The sequence below is a fragment of the Lipotes vexillifer genome, unplaced genomic scaffold (assembly GCF_000442215.2).
Source record: "Lipotes vexillifer unplaced genomic scaffold, Lipotes_vexillifer_v1.1 scaffold382, whole genome shotgun sequence".
Lineage (NCBI taxonomy): Eukaryota > Metazoa > Chordata > Mammalia > Artiodactyla > Lipotidae > Lipotes > Lipotes vexillifer.
In genome coordinates, this window is record NW_006780611.1 from 9,733,328 (window position 1) to 9,752,948 (window position 19,621).

General features: G+C 50.2%; 1 protein-coding gene and 1 pseudogene across 1 annotated transcript; one reads left to right on the forward strand and one right to left on the reverse strand.

Annotated features, from left to right (window-relative positions):
* Positions 1–933: 933 nt before the first annotated feature.
* On the reverse strand, positions 934–12,774 carry APOBEC3B (apolipoprotein B mRNA editing enzyme catalytic subunit 3B). The gene is made up of 8 exons (XM_007454007.1): positions 12,695–12,774; positions 11,189–11,345; positions 9,007–9,286; positions 8,667–8,781; positions 3,119–3,275; positions 2,137–2,404; positions 1,735–1,850; positions 934–1,023 (listed from the first exon to the last, which is right to left on the reverse strand). The coding sequence occupies exons 1-8, from the start codon at positions 12,772–12,774 to the stop codon at positions 934–936; spliced, it is 1,263 nt and encodes a 420-aa protein (XP_007454069.1).
* Positions 12,775–15,709: 2,935 nt separating this feature from the next.
* LOC103068799 (activating signal cointegrator 1 complex subunit 2 pseudogene) overlaps positions 15,710–19,621 on the forward strand; it is a 4,092-nt pseudogene continuing 180 nt past the window's right edge.

A 19,621-nucleotide genomic window follows, 5' to 3' on the forward strand; every position in this document is an offset into this window, starting at 1 on the left:
AATCCTCTAAATTATTCCAATTCGAGGGCTATTGAGAGAGAAATGAGAGAGCTTCGGTTGACAGGAAACTGAGGGAGGAAGGGGAACAGAGGCGAAGCTGAAAATGCAGGGACAAGAAAAGAACTGGATCAAGGCAGGCCAGGGATGCCTTAAGAGAAACAGAAAGCTAACAAGAGTCTATGAAGAGGGGCTTCCCCGATGGTGCAGAGATTGAGAATCCTCCTGCCAATGCAGCGGGCACGGGTTCGAGCCCTGGTCCAGGAAGATCCCACATGCCGCTGGAGCAACTAAGCCCGTGCGCCACAACTACTGAGCCTGTGCTCTAGAGCCCGCGAGCCACAACTACTGAGCCTGCGTGCCACAACTACTGAAGCCCGCACAGTGGCTTCTCGCTGCAGTGGCTTCTCTTATTGCAGAGCACAGACTCAAGGTGTGCGGGCTTCATTAGTTATGGCACGCAGGCTCAGTAGTTGTGGCTCACGGGCTCTAGAGCACAGGCTCAGTAGTTGTGGTGCATGGGCTTAGTTGCTCCACGGCATGTGGGATTTTCCCGGACCAGGGCTCAAACCCGGGTCCCCTGCATTGGCAGGCGAATTTTTAACCACTGCACCACTAGGGATGTCCCTATACTAGGAATTCTTAAGTAAAATTTTCCTTAGTGCTGTAGTATGAAAGTTCTTTATACTCATCTTTTTATGAAGGAAAAACCTGATTCTCCTTTCAGAAAGTAACCCAAGTTTTACAGACTTTCAAAGTATCTTTATTTTTTCAATTATAAAAATATTTACCCACTTAGAAAAGAAAGGAAAAAAGAAGAATGAAAGAGGAAAGAAAGGTCTCTGGACTTGGGCGAGGGTCAGGGGTGACCGTGGAGCTTGCTACTTGCTCCTAAGAGCCAGCAGTTTATGAAGCAGTGAGATGCCCCAGGACCTGTCATCTTGAGTCACTTCTTAAAGACGAAGGGGATGGGGATCCAAGTCTCAAGTCTCTGAAGGAATCCTCTAAATTATTCCAATTCGAGGGCTATTGAGAGAGAAATGAGAGAGCTTCGGTTGACAGGAAACTGAGGGAGGAAGGGGAACAGAGGCGAAGCTGAAAATGCAGGGACAAGAAAAGAACTGGATCAAGGCAGGCCAGGGATGCCTTAAGAGAAACAGAAAGCTAACAAGAGTCTATGAAGAGGGGCTTCCCCGATGGTGCAGAGATTGAGAATCCTCCTGCCAATGCAGCGGGCACGGGTTCGAGCCCTGGTCCAGGAAGATCCCACATGCCGCTGGAGCAACTAAGCCCGTGCGCCACAACTACTGAGCCTGTGCTCTAGAGCCCGCGAGCCACAACTACTGAGCCTGCGTGCCACAACTACTGAAGCCCGCACGCCTAGAGCCCGTGCTCCGCAACAAGAGAAGCCACCGCAATGAGAAGCCTGCGCACCATGTCAGAGTAGCCCCTGCTCGCCGCAACTAGAGAAAGCCCGCGTGCAGCAGCAAAGACCCAACACAGCCAAAAATAAATAAGTAAAATAAAATGTATTAAAAAAAAAAGTCTATGAAGAGAGAAGGAAGGAACTGGGAGCCCCTGGAAGAGGGGACCTAAAGGGGGTGTCATGAGAAAAGGGAAAGCAGTGGGGGGCAGTGGGGAGAGAGCAAGGAGAGGACTGACAGACAGAAGTCAGGCTGAAGCTGGGAAGGGGGTCGGCAGGGCGTGGAGAGGCCTGCAGCGGGGAGAGCTTCTCACCGACAGGATCTTCTGGAGCCGACGGCTTATGCTTTCACTGTATTGCTCCAGCTTATCCCAGGACTCGAAGGGCATCCCCTGGTTATCCACAAATTCTTCCCAGCAGTCTTCAAACTCTGAGATGAGAGAGGGAAACTGAGTCAGGCCCCAAGGGCAGGGGAGCAGCAAGCTTGCACCAGCAGGGCCCACAGCCCCCCTCCTTCCTTTCCCCTTCCTTCTCTTCCTCTCCCTGGAATTAGTCTGTCCCTGGAATTTCCCCTTCAGGTGGTATCACACCTTGGGTCTCAGCTGGGCTGCCGTCCTTCCTGTCCAGCCTCCCCTCTCCCCCACTCCCACTCAGTGGCTTTCGCTCTTGGAACTGCAGATCCTCCGGTCCACCGACAGCTCTGTCTCTCCTCCTACCTGAGCGGGTCATGACAGCCACTGAGACCTGGGCTGCCTGTAGCTGCTGCAGCCCCCTCTGAAACACCTTGACCCAATGGAAGTACAGGCGGGAGGCAAAGATTTGCAGGCTCAGGTGGTCCTGACCGTTGATGAAATCAACGAGTTCCTTGGCACAGGTAGGGCAAGGGCTCCACGTGACATAGCAGATGATTTTGTAGCTCTGGTTTGGGTCCAGATTCAGCGAGGTGATCTTGTCAATAAAGCGAATTTCTGCATGTCGCTGTTTCTGGAGAGGTTCTCAGAGAGATGGAAGGGTTGGTTAGAAGGCAGAGGCCAGAGGTCACACACCAAGGGTGAAGCTCGGGACGAGGGCCTCTGTCCTGTGAACTTTCCAGTATGTGAACTGCCTATAGCATAAGGAAAGGACCTCCTTCTTTCCTTCAGTTATTCATTCCTTCACTCACTCACTCATCCATTAATTCCACACTCCCCAAGCACCTGTAACTTCACTGGAACCAGATCAGGGTCCCAGTGCCCAGAGGAGACGGGTTGTAGGACACCCCCAGGGCACAGTCCTGAATACTCTGACCTGGCTTTTGGACATGTCCAGGAGGTTGTCTGGAGATGTTTGAACCTGAGGGTACCAGGGGGGTCAGGGAAGGAGGGAGCGGGGACGGGACAGGTAGGAAGATGGCAGAAAGGCAGAAGTGTGATGGAGGTCTTGTAGGTGAGGTTAGGTGCTCAGTCCTGGGAAGAGCACTTGGCTTCCCCGAAGTGGTGACTGAGCTGAGATCTGGAGGATGAGGAAACATTAACTTCTCAGAGGGGTTAGGAGGAAACTTCTGCTGGCAGGAAGGGCTTGTGTGGTGGCCCGCGGAGGGGAAAGAATGTGGAGAGCTCCAGGGAAGCGGGCTCACTCAGATTCTGCTAAGCCTCAGGATTTTCCCTGCCTGATGAGGTTGCCCCTGCTTGCCCCGTGCCCAGGGAATCCACTTGGCACCTTGTTTTGGAAGCAGCCTTTGTCAAGCGTGAAGCCATCAAGTTGCTTCAGCTGGTAGCACAGATAGGTCTTCCTCCGGTAGTAGGGCTGTGGGACCCGGTGCTGGTTGCCAAACTGTTGTCTGAATATATGTTTTTTTAGCAGATTCATTGTGTTTCTGTGCAACAGGAAGGAGAAAATCAAAGATGCAGAGAGTGTTTTCTGGGGTCACCCAAGGCTCTGTCCCATTCTGAGCCCAGTTCCTTGGGTTCACCTGGGCCCCTAAGGGGAGGTAAGGGAGGGTCTCTTCCTTCTTTGTTGGCCAGGAGTACTGGGAGCGAGAGGGAGAAGGGCGAGCTCTCCCCCGTCACACATCGCCACCCCTCCAGCCCACGCTAGAGGCCATTGCAGGCCATCGCCCACACTAGAGGCCATTGCAGGCAGGACGCCTGGGCTGAGTGGGGGGGGCCCCCACCCCGAGAACTGGACACGGCATGTCCTTCCTCGTCTCTCACATCTTTGTCCTGAGCCCCAGACCCCTCTGTTAAGGTCCCACAAGCACCTCAACCCTGTACCTAATGTCAGGACCCTTCTCTTTGGGGAGTGGGGAGGGGGATGGAAGTTAAAGAGCTCCCTTTAACTCTGGGCTCTTGGCCGAGGTGTGTGTATCATAATTTTGTCTGTACGAAGAGCACAGAGGCATGTGAACAGGAAAAACTTGTCACCAAGGTAGTGTTGTGACAGAGACTTTTGGCTGAAGGGCTCACATAGCTTTTTCTCCCCCTAATTATGACTGTACCCTATAGAGTATTCCATGTTGTATCTTGCTTTTTTTTCATTTAATATCATACTGCAAAGTGGCCCAGCTCATGTGCGGATGCAGAACCACCAGGTTCTTTTCATTAAGTGCTGTTGGCTCTGCATGGACAGCAGTAGGTGGATGTAACCAGGAGCCTTCCTGCCGGGCCCCAGAGAGGCGCATGAAGGCACCCTCTGGCCGGAGCCGCACCGCACGTGGACACCCATGACCAAGCAGATGCCAGTCTGAATGAGCTTGGGAGGCTTGACGGCCCCAGCCCATTGCCCTCCTGGACACTCCACCCAAGGTAATGTCACCTGGTTGACCACCGAGTCAGACTCAGATGACCTCAGAGCCTCAGAATTGGCATCTGGACACAGGAATCGAGCCAAGGGTGCCCTCACGGCCCAGACCGCGGGGCACACTACTTTGTTCCTGCAAAGCCAGAGAAGTCTCACCATATTTCCAGCCAACTCATTGAAACACCACCAGTTCCACCAACGAAAAAGCATTTCTGATACGTTATGCTAATTAACAAAGCCACAAACTTCATCAATGGAAACCTATCTCTGAAGTCCCTTGTGTTAATTAGTAAAACTTTAGATGGATTTGGGTAACGATCGCTGAAGAGACCATCTCTGGACTGTGGCCTTCGATTACCGGCCAATGACCTCGCCTGAAGTTCATACTCCCATGAGGGCTACTGGCCACCCTCAGGGTAAGGATTAGAAGGGAAACCCCATTCATAGCACACCTAAGACAACCACTGCCCCGTTTGCCCGGAACCTTCCTGATTTTAGCCCTGAAGTTCCCATGTTCTGGGAAACTCCCCAGTCCTGGGGAAAGCCAGACACTCAAGGCTGAGATATTTCACATTTGAGACAAGAGGACTTTTGTTCATAGCACAAATGTTGCACCTTGCCCTTGAATAGCTAAAACTGTAGGTATGATAGAAACAACTTGTAAGAAGCACTTAGAGTCCAATTGAATTTTTTATACTTGGTAGTGTCTTCATGGGAAACGAGTTATCTTCTTGTCTTGGAGAGTTTTCCCTCCACAGAGCAGAAATGAGAATATTCTCTGCAAAATTGTGTGTTTAACATAAAATTTACAAAAACGCTTTTATAGCTGACTCCAAACATTGTTTCACTCATCCTTGAACCTAAAGTCTAGGACTGAGGGTGCACAGAGAGCTTCAGGAAGACCCAGTGGCCATGCCTATGGGATATGGCCAGGGACACAGAGAGACAGGCTGTGGCAGAGGCAGGGCTGGGAGGCCTGAGGCAAGAGAAGGAGCAGAGAAGGAGCCAGAGAGGGAGAGAACCCAGGGCTGGGCGCAGAGCCCGAGGCAGCGAGGACCGGCAGCCCCACCTGGCCCCTGCAGCCGGGGCTCCAGCCTCCTTGGCAGACATGTCCCAGCTTGCCCTGGGCACTGGGATCTGTGGTTCCACCTGCCTCTCACAAGGCTGCCCTTGGCCTTGGGAAAGTCCCTTATCTGAGAGTGTTCCCCTACAGCTCTCCGAGCAGTAGCTGCCCTTCCTGCCTGGGTAAGCCGAGGTGGGAGGCCTAGGGTGGTTTTTGTCTCTCAGACCCATCCTCTTTCCTCCTCCTGGGCTCTGGACTTACCTGATCCCAGGAGTCCAGATGCAGTCTCCTGGCCTAGGAAGGCTTGTCCAAACCCAGCCCTTTGTCATAGGCTGCCTCGATTTCCTCTCCCAGGACCCTTTCTTTAGGACAGCCCCCTATCTGAGAGCGACCTCCCAGGCCGGCCCAGCCGAGGCTCCACCTCCTTCCTGCTTTGGCACCAGGGGTGGGAGGACCCTGGGGTGGTTTGCTTCCCTAGGCTCAGACCCACCTTCTCCTGGGCCCTCCCTCTTGGCAGAGGTCGGTCTCTGATGCAGCCGGACCCCTCTGTGCAGCAGGACCCGAGGTTATTGCAAAGGGAAAGAGAAAGTAAAGATGCCAGAGAGAGGGGGATGGGACAGACCCTGGAGGAAGAGAGCAGGACAAAGGCCTGCCCCCACTGGGGGAGGCGTGGGCTGGAGCCCTCTCCACCCTACTCCTACTTGGCAGTTAGCTTTTATTCAGTACCCTGACAAGACTCTGGGTAGGATGGAAAATGAGGGCTGGGGGTCAGTACTCCAGATCTTCATCTCCAGCCCTGTGTTGAGCAGATCCTGCGCACCATCTGCTAGCCCCAGCTCCCCAGTTGCATCAAGCGGGCAGGAGAATTATCCCGACATTTTAGATGCGGTCCCAGCACAGAGAGGTTAAGACACTCTCTTGAGGTCACACAACAAATAAATGGCAGAACTGGAAAGCTGTCCAGGAAGCCTGGCCTGGTTCCCTCCCCTTGCTTCCTCATTGTTCCATGAAAAGGAGTGGGGGAGGGAGCACAAGAGAAGGGGTAAGCTATCTGCTTACTTTGTCACGTGGCCACCAAGACCTCCAGATGAGAAAACAGCTCTGGGGAAAGTTGAAACCTAGGGAGGAGGTCTTAGAGCAGTCACGGCCACCTCCAATCCAAACTGCACACAAATTTGATTCCCAAATTAACTTTTCCCAGCTTGTCATCCCACTGCTCCCCCTGCCCCCCTGCACACACCGCCTTCTGCCCCACAGGCCCTGGTACGGCCTCGGGGGTAACAAGAGCTTGGGCAGGAGGTTAGAGGATCCACAGGAATGGTGTCCCCTTCACCCACATCTGTCCTAATGCCCAGGGCCACAGCCAACAAAAGATTCTAGAATGAGCTGGGTCCTTCTGGGAAGAGTGACCAGATTTTTTTTTTTTGCCACATCACGTGGCACGCGGAGCTTGCCCAACCGGGGATTGAACCTGTACCCCCTGCACTGGAAGCATGGAGTCTTAACCACTGGACCAACAGGGAAATCCAAAGAGTGATCAGATTTGAACACTGAAGTGTTGGTCAAACTCAGAGAGCTAAGTCACCCCTGGCCTGAGAGGCAGGAAGGATGGACAAGAAAGCTAAAACCCTTTGCTGGCCTTTCCCTAATGATAGCAATCCTACAGCCCCGGCTTGGAGGTTCCTGTGAGCCACCTGAGATAGGCCAAAATGCAGGTGTGCCAGGAGAGGGACATTTTAAGCTGGCCACTGTGGCCCGTTTTAATGCTCGAGACAATCGGGAGGTGCGTCATCCCCAACCATGTCCCTCTGTGCCTCCCTCCTTGAAGGAAACACCGACAGGGAGAGCATCAAGGCAGAAGAGCCGAAGCAACCAGAGACCCCCTGGATTCTGCCCAAGACCCCCAGGCAGCAGTGCAAACAGGAAGGGAGAGTAAAGGGACAGGTGTCTGCTGCCACTAATTCCCACCCAGACGGCCAAGATCAGTGGGACCCCAGACATTCTCCACAAGGACTTTAAGGACAGATTCCAAACCAACAGCTTCCCACTTGCTGTTCCTTCCTCTGCATCTGCCTGCCCAGAATCCCACCTCATCAGGCTCTTACTCCCTTTTGGCCCTGCCACAATCCCGGCCACGCTTTCTGGAAACTCCACTGAGTTCCTCCCCGGTGCGTTCACGTGGCAGCTGGCTCTGTGGACAAAGGGCCAGACGCTCGCTTCCTGATCTACCTTGAGCAACTGAGCTGTGGCCTCTGACTTGACTCTTGGCAGCCCTTCCACTTTCTATTCTGCTTTTTGAAAAAGCTCCAATAATCTCAATCCTCACATCCCCAATCCTACTTTTTTTTCTAAAAACTTATTTAAATGTAAACTTAACCATTCTTTTTTTTTTCCTTGCTCATTCTCCATCCCCATCCCCAGAGCTTCATCTCTGGCAGCAATTTGGGAATGGGATGAGGGATGAGCAGAGTGAGGACAGGGTGTGATGATGACAAAGTGAAGGTGGGGTGCTGGTGGGGTTCTAGGGACACCAAGGTCTGGAATGGAAGCAGAGGAGTCAGGGTCAAGGGGGCATAACCCGGAGAGAGACACACAGGGCAAGGATCCTGCTCTCACTGCACCTGCTCAGCTCAAAAAAGCCTTTGGTCATCGTATGGGCTGGACCGTGTCCCTGCAAATCCATATGCTAAAGTCCCAACCTCCAGTTTCTCAGAACGTGACTATACTTGAGAGGTGATTGTGTTAAGAGGAAGCTCTTAGGGTGACCCTTAGTCCAATCTGACTGATGTCCTTATGAGAAGAGGAAATTGGGACACACAGGGAGACAGCAGGGGCTCCCCAGGGGTCATGCACAGAAGAAAGACCATCTGAGGATAGAGCGAGAAGGCAGCTGTCTGCAGCCAAGGAGGGAGGGTGCAGGAGAAGCCCGACCTACCGACTCCTTGATCTTGGACTTCTAGCCTCCATATCGGTGAGAAAGTAAATACCTGCTGTTAAGTCACCCAGTCTGTGGCGTTTTGTTGCAGATATCCTAGCAAACGAATACCATCATTCCCATCAAGGAACCTCGTTCTCTGATAAGTCAAGTCTGTCTTCAAGGATGTTTTTCAAATCTCATGTTCACACTTATACATATTCATGCCCATTTATGTTCAGTTCAATAACAAGGTTTGGTCAATGTGTGAGATGGGAGGAGGTGGGGCTCCCTCGCTGGGGGAGAGGGAGATCTCACGGGGGTTCGGGGGAGACGCTGGGGGAAGAAAGGAGAGAGGAGCTGAGGGAGGGCAGGGGCAGCCCAAGGGCAGTGGCCCTCTGGGGCCAGGGAGGAGAGAGGCTGAGAAGGGAGGTGGAAGGTACTCGGAGATAAGGAGGAGGTGGGGGGAGGGAGGCTAAGGAAGCCCTCACCCGAGAATTTCATGAAGCTTTGCCACCAGGAACTGATAATTTTTACGCAGTTTCTTCCAAGGCTTGAAGGGCATTCCCTGATTGTACACAAAGTTTTTCCAACAGTATTTAAAGTCTGAGATAAAGAGGAGAGAAAGCCATCAGGTCCGGGCCCTGGGAGGTCTTTCTCTGCTGACCATCCTGTGCCCTGCTCGCTCCTGCCCCCTCCCTGCCGTGTGCCCTCAGTCCTGCCTCGTTTCCCAGGTTCTCCGCCCGCTCACCCTCGCTGGTGGGTATTCTAGGTCCGCCCCCATCCATCCCACCGCCCCGCGCTCCAGCCCCCAGCCCCCTCTGCTCTCACCTCGGAAGGACATGATGCGCACCCAGGCCCTCTGCTGGTGCAGCGCGCGCAGCCCCTGCTGGCAATCTGGTTTCCAAAAGTAGTAGAGACGGGCGGCGAAGATGCTCAGCCTCACGTTCCTGTTCTCCTTCAGGAACGCAGCCACCTGCTCTGCACATGGCAAACAGGGGCTCCAGGACAAGAACCAGGTGATGCGGTACTGCTCGTAAGGGGACAGCTTCTTAGTGCGAAACCAAGAGAGGAAGCAGAGTTCCGCGTGGCAGGGAGTCTCGGGATAGACCTGGGAGAGATGGAGGCGGAAAGGGGGCGTTTTTGGCCGCCAGAGCAGGCAGTGAGGCCGGGCTAGGGAGCTGGGGAGGAGGGATAAGGGGGGTGGGCATCCCAGAGGCAGGTTGTTCATGAGTTATCCCTTCTTTCCATCTCTCCCCTCCCTTCTTTTCTTCTTTAGTCATCGACTTCCCTCATTCATCGACTCACCCATTCATTCTAACATCCATCCTCCCATTCATTCATTCTACAAGTAACCTGAGTGCCTGCTTTGGTCCAGGCCCTGTGGGGTCCAGGCTTGGTCCCTAGGTGCTGTCTTCTGGGAGGCCCACAGAGCTGCCCTATCTGTCGGCAGAAACACCAGCCACACATGTCTACAGAGCACTTGAGGTGCGGCTCGTCTGAAGGGAGGTGTGTGGCAAGTGTAAAAATACACAGTTCATTTCAGTGACTTCGTATGAAGAAAAAAGAATGTAAACTATCTCATGAAGGAGTTTTATATTAGTAGAAAATACATCTAATTGAAACAATAGGTTAGGTATACAGTCAGTCCTCTGTACATGAGAGTTGCTCATCTGCAGATTCAACCTACTGAAATTATTCAGGAAAAAAAAAAAAAAATTCCACAAAGTTCCAAAACGCAAAACTTGAATTTGCCAGGCTGGCAACTACTTACATAACATCCACATTGTATTTACAACTATTTACATGGCATTTATATTGTATCAGGTATTATAAGTAAGCTAGAGATGATCTAAAGTCTATGGGAGGATGTGGGTAGGTTATATACAAATGCTATGCCGTCTTACATAAGGGATTTAGCACCTCCAGATTTTGGTGTTCGTGGGGATCCTGGAAGCAACCTCCCCACCACCATATCTAGGGATGACTGTGTTGTCTAACACAGTGTCAATATTAATTTCATCAGTTTCTCTTAACTTTTTGAACACTGGGTAGTAGAAAGAGTGAGATGACACCTGTGACTCAGATTAGGTTTTGATGGGATAATACTGCTACAGTGCACACCCCCTCCCCGCCCCTTCCGCACACAGGTTCTGAAAAGGCTGCCCTCTGGGTGGAGGAGGGCAGGCGGGTGAGGGCACATTTCGCCAAGCCCGATGACAAACTCAGAGACCCACCACCAGCAGACTCGCTAAACAAGGCTTGGTGGGATTAAGTCAACCGCCATCACGTATCCGGTTCCAGGACTTAAGAAAATGCGTGGGAAGATGCATCTGCCACTGAGAACCCCCAAATGGCGTTGGACTTATTACCATTTTTTCCACATACTCTACTGGCTTATGTGAGCCTGTGTAACACCTCTGACATGAGGGACACCATTTGGGGGCTAAAATTTCATCCCATTTTTTAAACAGGCACCAGATTTGAACTATTACACTGGGCAAGGGCATAGGACAGAGCCTGTCACTGCTATATCCGCATTCTTTTTTTTTTGGTGGGGGGTGCTGGGTGCTGGCGAAATGCGGGATCTTAGTTCCCAGCGCCCCCTGCATTGGGAGCACCCAGTCTTAACCACTGGACCGCCAGGGAAGCCCCAATATCCGCATTCTTGATTAAAAACTGGACACACTGCAAAAGGGATTTTCCTAGTATCTGACATAATATACTCTGAAAACCAATGAATTGCAATTGTAATTATATCTCCCAATCATAATATTGGGAAAACAACTTGTGCAAGCATCCTAAACCTTCCGCAATTTGCCAGTACCCGCCCCCGCCCCCGTCCCGGCTTTTTTCCCTGTGGCGGGACACAATGCAGGCTGCACCTGAATCTGTGCTCCCCGCATTGCAATTCTAAGGCACCACATAAATGCTTTTGTGTCTTTCGGCTGCGCCTCTCTTCTGGGTCAACACTTAGCTCCCGCCTGCGATGAGAGTGTCCTGGGGCCCATACCCGGTTTTGAAAGACGCCCCAGTCGGAGGAGTCAGGTGAGAAGTGCTTCAGTCTTTCCACCTGGTAGCAGAGGTAGGTGCAGTTCCGCCCACTGGCAAATCTCAGGTTGCGAAAGTGGAAGGAGAAGGTTTGGTGATCTAACCACTCCACTGGGTTTCTGCGGCAAAAGAGAGAAAAGGGGAAATGCAGAGAGCGCCCCCTGGAGTTACTCCCGGCTGGTGTCTCCAGAGCGTAGCCCCCTGGACGCCCTAGGCGCTGTGCCTCCCGGCAATCCGCCTGGGCCTTGAGAGTTTCCTGCGCCTTTCCAGGCAGGAAGGCTGGGGGAGAGGAGAGGGTGCTGGGACAGCGGGGATGGGTGATGTCTCCCACAGGGGCCCTGGCTCTGCTGCTTCCAGTAGCACATCCCGCCACCTCCACTCCGGTTTTCCTGCCCACCCATCCCCCAAATCATTAGAAAAATTTAAAAGAGTAACAAAAACCTCTCCACTCCAAAATAAGAGACTTTAACATTTCAGTTCAATTCCTTCCCGACTTTTCACTTGCGCATGTTTGTTTGTGTTGTTTCTTAATGTCGGATTAACACCTAAATTCACAGGCTTGGGCTATGGTTACAAGTGCTTTCTGTATCTGAACTCATCTACTCTCCAAGTGCTGCGGCAGCCATGCCCATTTTATTTTATTTTATTCATTTTATTTTATAGAGGAGGAAGCGGGGACGCAGAGGGGGACAAGTAGCCTGCCAAAGTCACAGAGCTGTAAGTGATAGAGCTGGGTCCCCTGACCAGGCCAGGCCATTTCCAGCTCTTCCATTATGTGACCTTGCAGCTGTGTGAAGTCTTGGGTGTGGCTTTCTTTTCTACTTAATTTTAAAATACGAGCGTTTCGCCTGATCTTTCCTCCAGTTCCATTATAGCTGTTAGTGGTACAGTTATACATGTGAAGCGTGGTCACCTAGGGTGTGGCCAGGTTTGTGAACAGTGTGCATTTATTTTCCTGCTCAGAGTTGAGATATCCTTGGAAGAGATGATTTATCTTCTTGCCTCAGAGAACTATTCTCACACTGTGTTTACAATGGTGTAAATACTATAGAAAACTGATCAGAGCGCTTTAAAAAAAGTCACCAGCTGCGTCAATCATCCTTTCGCCAAATTCTAAGCGTTAACAGAGCACAGATATTTCCGACCAATAGAGAGTGCAGCCCCGCACAGGCAGGGAGGGGACGGCCTAGCCCGACAGACTTTCAGACTGAGAGCTGGGCCACGAAGACCCTCAGAGCTGGGTGGAGGTTTGGGAGGGGCCGGTTCAGAAACAATAGTGGGGGCACCCCCAGAACAGGGCAAAGACCCCAGATGGGAGTGAGCCCTGCAGAGAAGGAGCCCAGAGAGGGAAAGGAACAAGGCTGGGACTGCAGGGACTGCGCGGGGAGAAGCAGGCCAAGGACAGAGGCACAGCCCTAGAGAGGGCTGGAGATGGGGCCCAGTGGGACAGAGCAGGCAGCAGCGGTACCTGATCCGGGGCCTCTGGCTGCAGCCTCCTTTGCTGGCTAGTCCCATCCCTGCCCTTTGTCTCGGGTGCTGGGGCTCCATTTCCTCTCCCAGGGCTCTTGTGTAGAAAACCCCCTTATCTGTGAGCGACCTCCCAGGCCGAGGCTCCACCTCCTTCCTGCTTTGGCACCAGGGGTGGGAGGGCCCTGGGGTGGTTTGCTTCCTTAGGCTCCAACCCACCTTCTCCTGGGCCCTCCCTCTTGGCAGAGGTCGGTCTCTGATGGAGCTGGACCCCTCTGTGCAGCAGGACCCGAGGTTATTGCAAAGGGAAAGAAAAAGTAAAGGGGGGGGGGGGGGGCTGGAGCCCTCTCCACCCCACCCCTGCACCCAGCCCAAATCTGCACCTGGCTCTACACTCGCCTGTTGAATGAATGGAGGCAATAAGAAAGTATGGACCTTGGATCAGGACTCCTTATTTTCTCCTGGCACAGCCAGAAGTGAGGGGACAGATGTGCTTTGAATTCCTACTTCTGTGCTTGGTCCTCGGCAAGAGTCCCCTCAGCCTTCGCGTGGCAGAGAGAGGGCATGCTTGCACGAAGGCTCTCTTTATAAGGACACTAATCCCCTCATGGGGGTCCCATCCTCATGACCTCATCTAAACCCAATCACCCAAAGGCCCCACCTCCAAATTCCATCACACTGGGGGTTAGGGCTGTAACAGAGTAGAACAAACCTGACTTCGTATTGAATCTATTCCTTTACCTCTAACCCTTGTGCTCTGTTGCCTGTGCTTAGTCATGCTGGCTCTGCACCTTTATAAAGGAATGTTGCCTAGAATCTCCCGTGGATTCAGGCTCTGGGTCCCACTCTTTAGAGCAGGGGTGGCAAATTATGGCCCCAGGCTAACCACCTGATCTTTTGTAAATAAAATTTTATTGGGACTCAAAAAAGAAAGGGGAAGTCAGGGAGTTCCCTGGTGATCTAATGATTAGGGTTCGGCACTTTCATTGCTGTGGCCCGGGTTCAATAACTGGTCAGGGAACTGAGATTCCCGCAAGCCTTGTGGTGTGGCCAAAAAAAAAAAAGGGAAGGGGAATCAATCAATAAATGTTACTTCAAACACACCACACACACACACACACACAAGAATGTTGCCTAGAGCCTGGAATATAGCTGATAGCCCATTCTCTAGCCTCTGACTTTAAAGGCACACTTTTCCATTCATATAGAGATAAAAAGTTGCAGAACAGGGGCTTCCCTGGTGGCGCAGTGGTTGAGAGTCCACCTGCCAATTCAGGAGATGCGGGTTCATGCCACGGTCCGGGAAGATCCCACATGCCGCGGAGCGGCTGGGCCCGTGAGTCATGGCCGCTGAGCCTGCGCGTCTGGAGCCTGTGCTCCACAATGGGAGAGGCCACAACAGTGAGAGGGAAAAAAAAAAAAAAAAGTTGCAGGACAGAAAATAACAATTATCTTGTTGGAGGTTTATGGGAACATTGTGACCAGACCTACTTGGACAGCTGCAAGAACAAAGGATTCCTGCAACGACCAGCCACACCCCCTCCCCTTTTATTTATTTATTTATTTATTTAACTTATGCTTAGTATTTAATGGTAATTTAAATGTAAGTGCAATAAAAAGTGAAAACCTGAAAGAAAAAAAGAAGTATTCCATTGTGTATATTTACATAATAACGTATGTTATCAATCACTTCAGGAACAGATTTAAGTTGTCATCACTCACATCCTTGAGCTAGATCCTAATCCTATATCTTTACATCCTAAGTCTTTGAGCACCTACTTCATTGTTTCTCTTTTGTTCTCAACGTCCTGTCTAGGGAATACTTTTTTTTTTTTTTTTTTTTTTTTTTGGGGACACGGCCCTTTGTGTCCTAAAAAATTTTTTTTTACCCCTTTTTTTTTTTTTTTTTTTCTAAAAGTTTTATATGTGAGATCTCAAGGGTTTCCTACATATAACATCACGTCCTCCACAAACAGAAACACCCATGTCCCCTGCATCGGCAGGCGGACTTTCAACCACTGCACCACCAGGGAAGCCCTAGGGAATTCTTTGAAACCCATACCCTTAACCACAGTATTAAGATCCTCCAATAAGCAGGGATTAGATGTGTAAGAGAATTTGGAGGGAAACACCTCTAAGGGAACAATGGCGAGGGAGCCAGAGCAAAGGGGAGAGCTGGTGATGGTAAAGGAGTGGGGAAGAAAGGAAGTTTCAATAGAAAGCATCTTGGAGTGCAATGCAGTTTAGAGCATTTTCTCTAGGTCAATGGGGAAACCTCAAGCCAAAGTAAACTGTAAGAGGAGTTTCGTGTCTCACAGCAACAGGCCTGCCATACTCCCCATCTCCGCAGTCAGTGGCTGGGAGCAGCCTGGAGGAAATGTGGTGGATTCATAACGCAGCAGTCCGGGCTGTCAGGATTATGCTTGGATATCTGAGATGCACGTTCTCATGGCTGCCACAAACACCATCTGTGCTGTACAAAAACTTGGTACTATTCATTCATTGATTCATGACACATCGAGGGCACAAATAGAGTACAATGCAGTGCTTACATCCTAGTAATTGGCCTCAGTTTGAGTGGATCATCACAAATAATTTTTTAGAAATTAGAAACAGAAATAGATTTCCAGACTCTTCAGGAAGATCTTCAAGGTATGGCTTCATTATCTTGTTTGAAATTATTTTTCAGGTTCTAAGGTAAATTCAAAGCTAAATACTAAATGGGGTTTGAGTTCTTCCTCACTGCATAGACCCAGTCCTGTATTCATATCACTTGATGCAGATAATCTGGGTGAGTTTTACATAATAAAGTCTAGAACCTGAAACAATAACTGCCATTTCTAAAAACTGTTTGAGAGTGAGAACACCCCCTCCCCGTTTAGTATTAGAGAAGCCTGAATTCTAACTTGGGTAAGATGGTTCTTTGGGACACTAGTCCACCATCTTCTCGGTCTGCTGGCTTTCGAAATAAAGTCACTATTCTTTGCCCCAACACCTCATCTCTCAATTTATTGGCATGTCCTGTGGCGAACAGTACAAGTTTGGACTCGGTAACAGGGCTTCAACATACAAATTTGCACACAAATGTTCATTGTGCACAAGTGGCACAGACCTTTAGCCCATAGCAGGCTGTGACCAACAGGATTCCTTTGGTTGCCTCCTGGACAATGATGATTTATCACTGCTCTCAGTAGTGTAGGTGATGCCTTACACCCAGAGCTGAAACTCTGGTGCATATGCCTTTCCAGAAGTTGTGTTCACTGCTACCTCACGGGAGGCCCGGAATGTGGGTAATTTTAGCTGGGCTGTTGCTGCCCTTAGCAGGGTCTAGATCTCCTAGTGGAAATAAAATGACATACTTGGCACTCACTGCCAAATTGCTTTCTAAAGCTCTTGTGCAAACAGACACCTCCAGGAGAAATAAAAAGTGTTACCATTTCCCATATCTTCACCAATACTGGTATTATGAGACCTCTCATTTCCCAACCTTCTGGAATGTGAAAAGCTATCTCATTGAGGTTTTGTTTTATACTTTCCTGATTTCTAGTGAGACCAAGTGTCTTTTCTTTCTTTTCTTTTTTTTTTAAAAATATATTTATTTATTTACTTATTTGGCTGCACTGGGTCTTAGTTGCGGCACATGGGATCTTCGCTGCTGCGTGCAGGATCTTCGCTGTGGCATGCGGGATCTTTTAGTTGCAGCATGCGGGCTCTTAGTTGTGGCATGCATGTGGGATCTAGTTCCCTGACCAGGGATCAAACCCGGGCCCCCTGCATTGGGAGCTCGCAGTCTTAACCACTGGACCACCAGGGAGGTCCCCCAAGTGTCTTTTCATATTTTTCTGTCCCTTCCATTTTCTTCTTTTACAGAATTGTTGGCTGCATCCTTTGTATATTTTTCTAGTAGGAAGTTTGTCTTTCCTTATTGCTTTATAAGAATTTTTTGATATATTTGATATATATTTTGATATATAAGATATTTTGATATTTGATATAGTAATCCTTTGTCAGTTATATACATCTCAAATACTCTCTTCCAATATGTGATTAGGCTCTTAGTTTATGAAGTCTTTCCATGTGTAGATGTTTTAATTTTTAATGTTTTCAAATGTAACCATTTTTCATGTATTTGTTTGATATAACATAGATAATTAATTTTTAATTTTGTATATGGAAAGCCAATATAAGAACAATTTAATGAATATCTATCCATGTCCTCCTGTCCTATGTGTAATGATGCAAACTTGTTTAATGTGTGTGTGTGTGTGTGTGTGTGTGTGTGTGTAAAGGCTGTCTCTGAATTCTCTCATCTGCTCCATTGTCTAAGCCTGTGCGACTACCATATTGTTCTCCTTATGTCTTTCTAGTACTCTTAATATCTGATATGGAGATCCATCTTGCCTTCTTATTCTTTGAAATTGTATTGACCCCTTATAGATCCATATGAATTTATGGACAAAACTTTTCATGTTCCATGAAAAATCCCAATATCAATGGGGAAGGATAGACATATTTGTGGCATTGAATCTTTCCATCCATTAACATGGTATGTACCTCAACTTATACAGGTCTTCTTTGATGTTTTCCATAAGTCTTACACTTTTTCATAAAGATCTCACACATTTTGTCAAGTTTATTTCTAGTAAACTTTTTTGGCGATATTGTAGACTTCATCTACCTTTATACTTTTGTTTGTTGCCAGTATCTGGGAACACGATTAATTTTTCTAAATTGAGCTTGGATCTAACCCAACCTTGCTAAGAACTTGCTTACTATTTCTAGCAGTTTCTGGTCTTTCCCAATCACTGAAGCTCTTATTTCTAATTGTGGTCCTGGGACACTGGCTTGGACCACAGTACAGCACTGAGCAGCCGCAGTCATAAGGGGCATCCTGTGTCCTTCTAGTTTAAAGAAAATTCTTTTTTTTTTTTTGGCTGCTGCCATGCGGCATGTGGGCTCCTTAGTTCTCTGACCAGGGATCAAACCCACGCACCCTGCAGTGGAAACGTGGAGTCTTAATCACTGGACCACCAGGGAAGTCCCAAGAAAATTCTTCTAAGACAGGGAAATAAAAATTACAAGTCCTGTATTCTTTAAGTCTTCCTTGGCCTGAATATTTGTTTGCTAACTGTTTAATTATGATTTTTTGCATCTATGTTTATAAATAAATATGGCTATAATTTTTCTTTCTCATGTTCTTTGTATTCAGTTTTAAAATCAAGATTATTGTGGACCCCGGAAGTGCCGGCGCTGTGGGAGCTGTCACTGCGGACCACGGCGGCGGCGGCGGCGGTGGCAGTACAGCGCTGGCAGTGGAGCCGCCGGGGAGGGTCAATGCAGCACAATGCCAGCTCTGCCCCTGGACCAACTCCAAATCACCCACAAGGACCTGAATACAGGGAAGCTGAGGACTTCACCAGCGCTGACCTGGAAGTGGGTGGATTGTGGTTGACAACAGCTGAGATGCAGCCCGGCCTTCTTGCTGTTATCACAACCACCACCCCCACCACCCCCGGAGAAAGCAGCCCTTATGTAGTCAGAGAAGAAAACTGAGCTCATCTTCTCTTCTTGGTGAACAAACACCCTGAATAGAAGGCAGACCGGTATTTTGCGTTATACAAACCACCCCCTAAAGATAACATTCCCACCCTAGTGGAGGAGTACTTGGAACGCACCACCTTCGTAGCCGGTGACCTCGCCTGGCTCCTGGCCCTGCCTCACGATAAATTCTGGTGCCGGGTTGTCTTCGACGAGACCCTGCAGAAGTGCCTGGACTCCTACCTGCACTGTGTCCCCCGAAAGTTTGGAAAAGGCAACTCCCCGCTGCTGCAGAAGATGATAGGAAACATCTTTATCCAACAGCCAAGTTAACTATAATGACCTGGATGGAAGCATGCCCACCACCCTTCAGGTCTTCAGCAATATCCTCCAGCACTGTGCTTTGCAAGGGGACGGGGCCTGCGCCACACCCCAGAAGCTTGAGGAGAGGGGCCGGCTGACCCCCAGCGACGTGCCTCTCCTGGAATTAAAGGACATCGTTCTCTACCTTTGTGATACCTGCACCACACTCTGGGCCTTTCCGGATATCTTCCCTTTGGCTTGCCCAACCTTCCAGAAACACGACTTCTGTTACAGGCTAGCTTCCTTTTACAAAATAGCAATTCCCGAACTGGAGTCTGCGATTAAGAAGAGGAGGCTTGATGATAGCAAGCTGCTAGGTGACCTGTGGCAGAGGCTCTGTCATTCCAGGAAGGAGCTACTGGAGATTTTTCACATCCTCCTGAAGCAGATCTGCCTTCTCGCAGTCCTAGACAGCAGCTGTGACAACATTCAGGGCTTCACTGAAGAGCTCCTTCAGGTCTCCAGCTCCTTGCTGCAGGAGGTTTCTCTGAGACTACGATGCGATGCGCTCTTCCCTGTGGCCGATGACGTCAGCCTGTTGCAGCAGGCCTCAGCCTTGGATGAGACTCGGACCGCCTACATCCTCCAGGCAGTCGAGAGTGCATGGGAAGGGGTGGACCGAAGGAAAGCCACCGATGCCAAAGACCCACCGGGGCTGAGAATCCTAACGGGGTCGTGGAGGCGGCGGAGGCAGTCAGCAGACCGTCATCGCTTCCCCAGAACTCGGAGGAAGAGAAGTGCCTGGGGGCAGCGGCTGCTCCAGGCCCCGCCACGTGCGGCGTGGAGCTGGACTCACTCATCTCCCAGGTGAAGGACCTGCTGCCAGACCTCGGCGAGGGCTTCATGCTGGCCTGCCTGGAGCACTACAGCTATGACCGGGCGCAGGTGATCAACAACATCCTGGAGGGGCGGCTGGCCCCTGCCCTCGGCCAGCTGGACCGCGGCCTAGACAGACAGGTGAAGCCAGACCCGACGCCCCTGCTGACGTCTCCTCACAACATCTCCCAGAATGTTGAGTTGGACATGT

Excerpts from the sequence above, each read along its gene's own strand:
- APOBEC3B (XM_007454007.1), bottom strand. The coding sequence starts at position 12,774 with ATGGAGCCCCAGCACCCGAGACAAAGGGCAGGGATGGGACTAGCCAGC. Across the intron at positions 2,405-3,118 it reads AAGGCTGCTTCCAAAACAAG|AAACAGCGACATGCAGAAAT; the intron begins GTGCCAAGTGGA and ends GAACCTCTCCAG. Across the intron at positions 1,024-1,734 it reads GGCTCCAGAAGATCCTGTCG|CCCTCGAATTGGAATAATTT; the intron begins GTGAGAAGCTCT and ends CTCTCTCAATAG.